This window comes from Bipolaris victoriae (genome assembly GCF_000527765.1).
Source record: "Bipolaris victoriae FI3 unplaced genomic scaffold scaffold_325, whole genome shotgun sequence".
NCBI classification, from domain to species: domain Eukaryota; kingdom Fungi; phylum Ascomycota; class Dothideomycetes; order Pleosporales; family Pleosporaceae; genus Bipolaris; species Bipolaris victoriae.
The window spans coordinates 1-3,989 of NW_014575067.1; the positions used below are offsets into that span (position 1 = coordinate 1).

At 30.2% G+C, this 3,989-nt stretch overlaps 2 protein-coding genes across 2 annotated transcripts; both read right to left on the reverse strand.

The window, feature by feature from the left end:
- Nucleotides 1–267: 267 nt before the first annotated feature.
- Nucleotides 268–1,513, reverse strand: COCVIDRAFT_116745 (hypothetical protein; the record flags this gene model as incomplete). The annotated part of the gene is made up of 2 exons (XM_014694549.1): nt 268–1,205; nt 1,486–1,513. The coding sequence occupies 2 exons, from the start codon at nt 1,511–1,513 to the stop codon at nt 268–270; spliced, it is 966 nt and encodes a 321-aa protein (XP_014550035.1).
- A 917-nt stretch (nt 1,514–2,430) lies between these two features.
- On the reverse strand, nt 2,431–3,492 carry COCVIDRAFT_43278 (hypothetical protein; the record flags this gene model as incomplete). The annotated part of the gene is made up of 4 exons (XM_014694550.1): nt 2,431–2,507; nt 2,571–2,747; nt 2,847–3,251; nt 3,420–3,492. 4 exons carry the CDS (start codon nt 3,490–3,492, stop codon nt 2,431–2,433), a joined length of 732 nt encoding a protein of 243 aa, XP_014550036.1.
- Nucleotides 3,493–3,989: the final 497 nt, after the last annotated feature.

The following is a 3,989-nucleotide window of genomic DNA, read 5'->3' on the forward strand; positions in this document are numbered from 1 at the left end:
CCCAGCCGCGGGAGCTTACGCCCCCCCCTTATAGCTTCCTTCACTAAAACTTAGTTTACGGTAGGCAGCAGAGAGAACATTTATATTTTAAACTTATTATACCTAATATACCAATAAATAAACCTGCTAGTTTGAGTAGTTACTTTTTATATTTGTGTGGATATTAAAGTTATTTAATGGTTAATTTCTCATCAATTTACTATATACTCGTACGGTATATAAATTAATGAATCCTAGACTTTCTATAGCTAATACTACAAAATGTTTCTAATTATTATCATCTTCCTTCCTAAATGTATTCATTTGATGTTTTATTTTTAATATCTTCTCAGATCCCTCGTTAGTAAGATGAGCTTTTGAAGTCATTATTTTGGCGATATCCGTCCAACATTCAAATTCTTTACGTTTAGAACCCAGTATTGGGAAATTTGTAAAGAAAGGAATGATAATTTTATTTATATCTGGTAACTTAGTTACAACATAATTATCGTAAACCATTCTAGATACTTCAACTCTACCGCAGTTAAAGAAAGAACAAATTTTGTGCATAACTAAAGAATCCCGACTGTGCTGTGTAATTTGACAACCTAGCCCAAATCTAAGCTCATTGTTCTTATTGTAAATAGACTTTACAAAGAAACAACCTTCAGCGTCCATAAAACCAGCTACCCAGTAAGGGTTTAAACTCTCAGGTGTTACCACCACAGGAATTTCTTTCCCCTTAATATAAGGAAATTTTTCCAGTAGTTTTGCGGGCAACCCTTTATTCATAGAAGCCCTTATAGCCAGAATTTTATTAAACCCTTCAACAGTTAAATGCTGTTTATTTTTAATACATTCTAAGGCTTCCTTGAATAGTAAGTAATCTCCCCCTTTTTTTGTGATTAAAGGGTAAAGGTCAAAATGATTTAGAATAATATCTAAATCCTTAATAGCAAAAATTCTATACTCCACCATATTAGACCGACTACTAGGTTTTACTACCCCTACGCCACCAAAAAACTCTTTAAGTAATAATAAAAATTCTTCATCCTTTTTGTGTAAAGCTATAGAAAAACCAGGATTAACATAATAACCTAATTTATATCTAGGGTTTTCACCTATGGCTAAATGAAAACATGCCTCACCATCACAAAACCCTGTCACATAAGCAGGGTGTAACTTATTCAAATTAGCAGAAAAAGCAGGATTTAGGTTAAATTTAGCTGAATGCGTTTTCGATCCAAATTTAGGATCATTCCGTCATGCAAGGTTTAACCAAAAGGAATTTTCCGTATATTTATTCAATAATATAAGATATATACAATTTCGCCGTATACCGTGCGAATCTTAAATAAAGTAAGTCCGGCTTAGCAGAAACCTTACCTAGTAAGTATTTTAAACTCGTAAGTCTTTACTTCCTAAGTTCTTATGTTATTAAATCGAGATTCATATTAAACTATTTATCTCCGCGTTTTTACGGTATAAATTTAAGCAAACTCTGACCCAGCCAGGTTTTATTTTTAATTCTCATAGAGAATATAAAAAAAAATTAGGTGATACGCAGAAGTCCCCGGCTATTACATAAAGCTCTCGAGGGAGACTTCGTATTTCGTATAGCTTACCGTTAACTTCTTAGTAGAAGTGAAACACCACGAAACCGAAACTGGTCAGCACCCTGAAGGATTTGAATAGAGCCTGCTAGGATTTTCATGCTATATATATATTTATTTAGATCCTTTGATTTCTCAAAGGGCCAGAGTACACCTTACAGTTAAAAACTGAAGAGTCGTCTACTCGTTGCTCTTATACAATAAAATATTATTTTACTGATTTAGATCCGCGATTTTCCATTTTAAGCTGTTCTAACTTCTATCTCTAACTTTATTACCTTACCTTAGTTATTAGTTAAGCCAGATAAAAATTGACTTTATATCCTTGGTAGTTAGAGCTTTAGGACGTCCCCGGAGTTTGACTCTTATACACAAAATTCATGTAATTCTACTAAAGCTTCCATTTGTGGGCTAGCACTATCTTGGAAGTAAAGTCCTCAAGCTCTAGGTGCATCACATATAAATTCGTTTGATATAGTAAATAAAAAGCTTATACCTAGAAAAAGAGAACTTAATATACCACTACTTTGTAATGGTAAGCTAGTAAATGCGTGAGGTTTAGGTGGGCTATGTAATGCTCATTCTAATCCTGGAGCACATTTATCTTTAAGTATACGTAAGTAATCACTAAATAATTGAGGAACGGCTCAAGGGTATCCAAAGATAGCTTTACCTTTAACAAGTTGTAAGTATACAATATGTAAGAATAATGCTGTAGCAGCTACAGAAATTATAGAACCGATACTACTAATAAAGTTTCAACCTGTAAAAGCATCAGGATAATCACTAATTCTACGTGGCATACCTTGTAGCTTTTCTTGCTACTAAATAAATATATTTATTGCAGTTCAGAATAAAAGTATTTATCTTTATATGTTTTATCTGTATCTAAATATTTTTTAATTGTTTCAAAAGCTATGTGTAAATCATTTACAGCAAATTTTATACTATCATAACATTTAATAAATTATTTGTTACTATCATAAACATAAACCTTTTTTCTTATTTTCGCTAAGGTTTCTTCATACTTAGTTTTACCAAACATAGGATTATTAGAACCTTTTCTATCTTTATACATATGTGCAACAAATTCCTCGGACTTTTCCTTATTAAACATAGGATTTAAGGCACCTAATTTAGATTTACTCATTTTCTCTAAAGTAGCAGGAGTGTGTTGTTTAGATCAGAAAGGATTTAATTCACCTGAAAATAAAAGACTTAATCTTTTCTTAGTCTTTTCAGATAAAGGTTTACCTTTACGAAACTCAGACATAAGTCTTTTAGATTCTTCTGAATGATTGAAACCCATACTTGATCCAGCAATAGGATTTAAATTAAGAACTGGTAAATATAAATCAATATACTTTTGTTCTTTACTAATAATATCTTTCTTTATAGATATATCAGTATTACCTAAAACATATAAAATAACTACAGAAAAATTACCGTGTCCATATTTTAAGATAGAATTAGAAATATAACGATTATCAACCAAACGAGAAGGGAAATAGTAAGTAGCAAGTCTTTTTGCTAAATCCGTACCACTACCTACGTATTGTTTACCGTTTACGTTGTTATGAATAAGATATATACCACTTTTATTTAAAAATTCTCTTAAAATTGTTTCTCTGTCATTTAAAAGATTATATACCGGAGAAACTGTAGAAGATTTTAAATTAGCTAAATTTAATTTATGTTGTTGGTTAAATTTATGTTTATGTTCAATAGTCGTTAAGTTATTATTATTTACTGTTTTTTTAACAAAATCATCATCATCTGGATCTTGTTCAGTCCCAAAATTAGGGTTTTGTACAGATTCAGAATTACTATTTATTTCTGAATTACTAGATTGATTTGAAGTTTCAGATGAAGCTTCATCACAAAAGCTTTTTAGATACATTTTATTATTATAACTGAGGTAATCATAATTAATAAAAAAATAAAATACAAGTAGCAAGATGTAATTTAACATATCACTATGTTAAAGGACTATTTCTTCAACTTTTAAGTTGCAACACGTATAGTCTCTGAGGATCCCACTTAAGTTAAAAGATAGATATATTAACTCTTAGGTTTCCTGCTAATTGTCTATTATAGTCCGTAGTACCAAATAGAGTTTCTAGCATACAGTGTTGTGCAAATATCATTTATCAATCATAAAGGGCCTACATTAATATGACCTAAGAAATGTTGCATATAACATATATGCGTACGTATTGAAAAATTTATAATTTATCTTTATAGCTATATATTTTACCTTTAAAAGAATTTCCATTTTCAATTAAACTTTTCAATGTATAATAGTTAATTTTAGCATATTTTAACGCTTTTGACACACCATTAATTTTGTCAATTAATTGATGTGTACTACTATCAAATACATAAATTGTTTTTCTA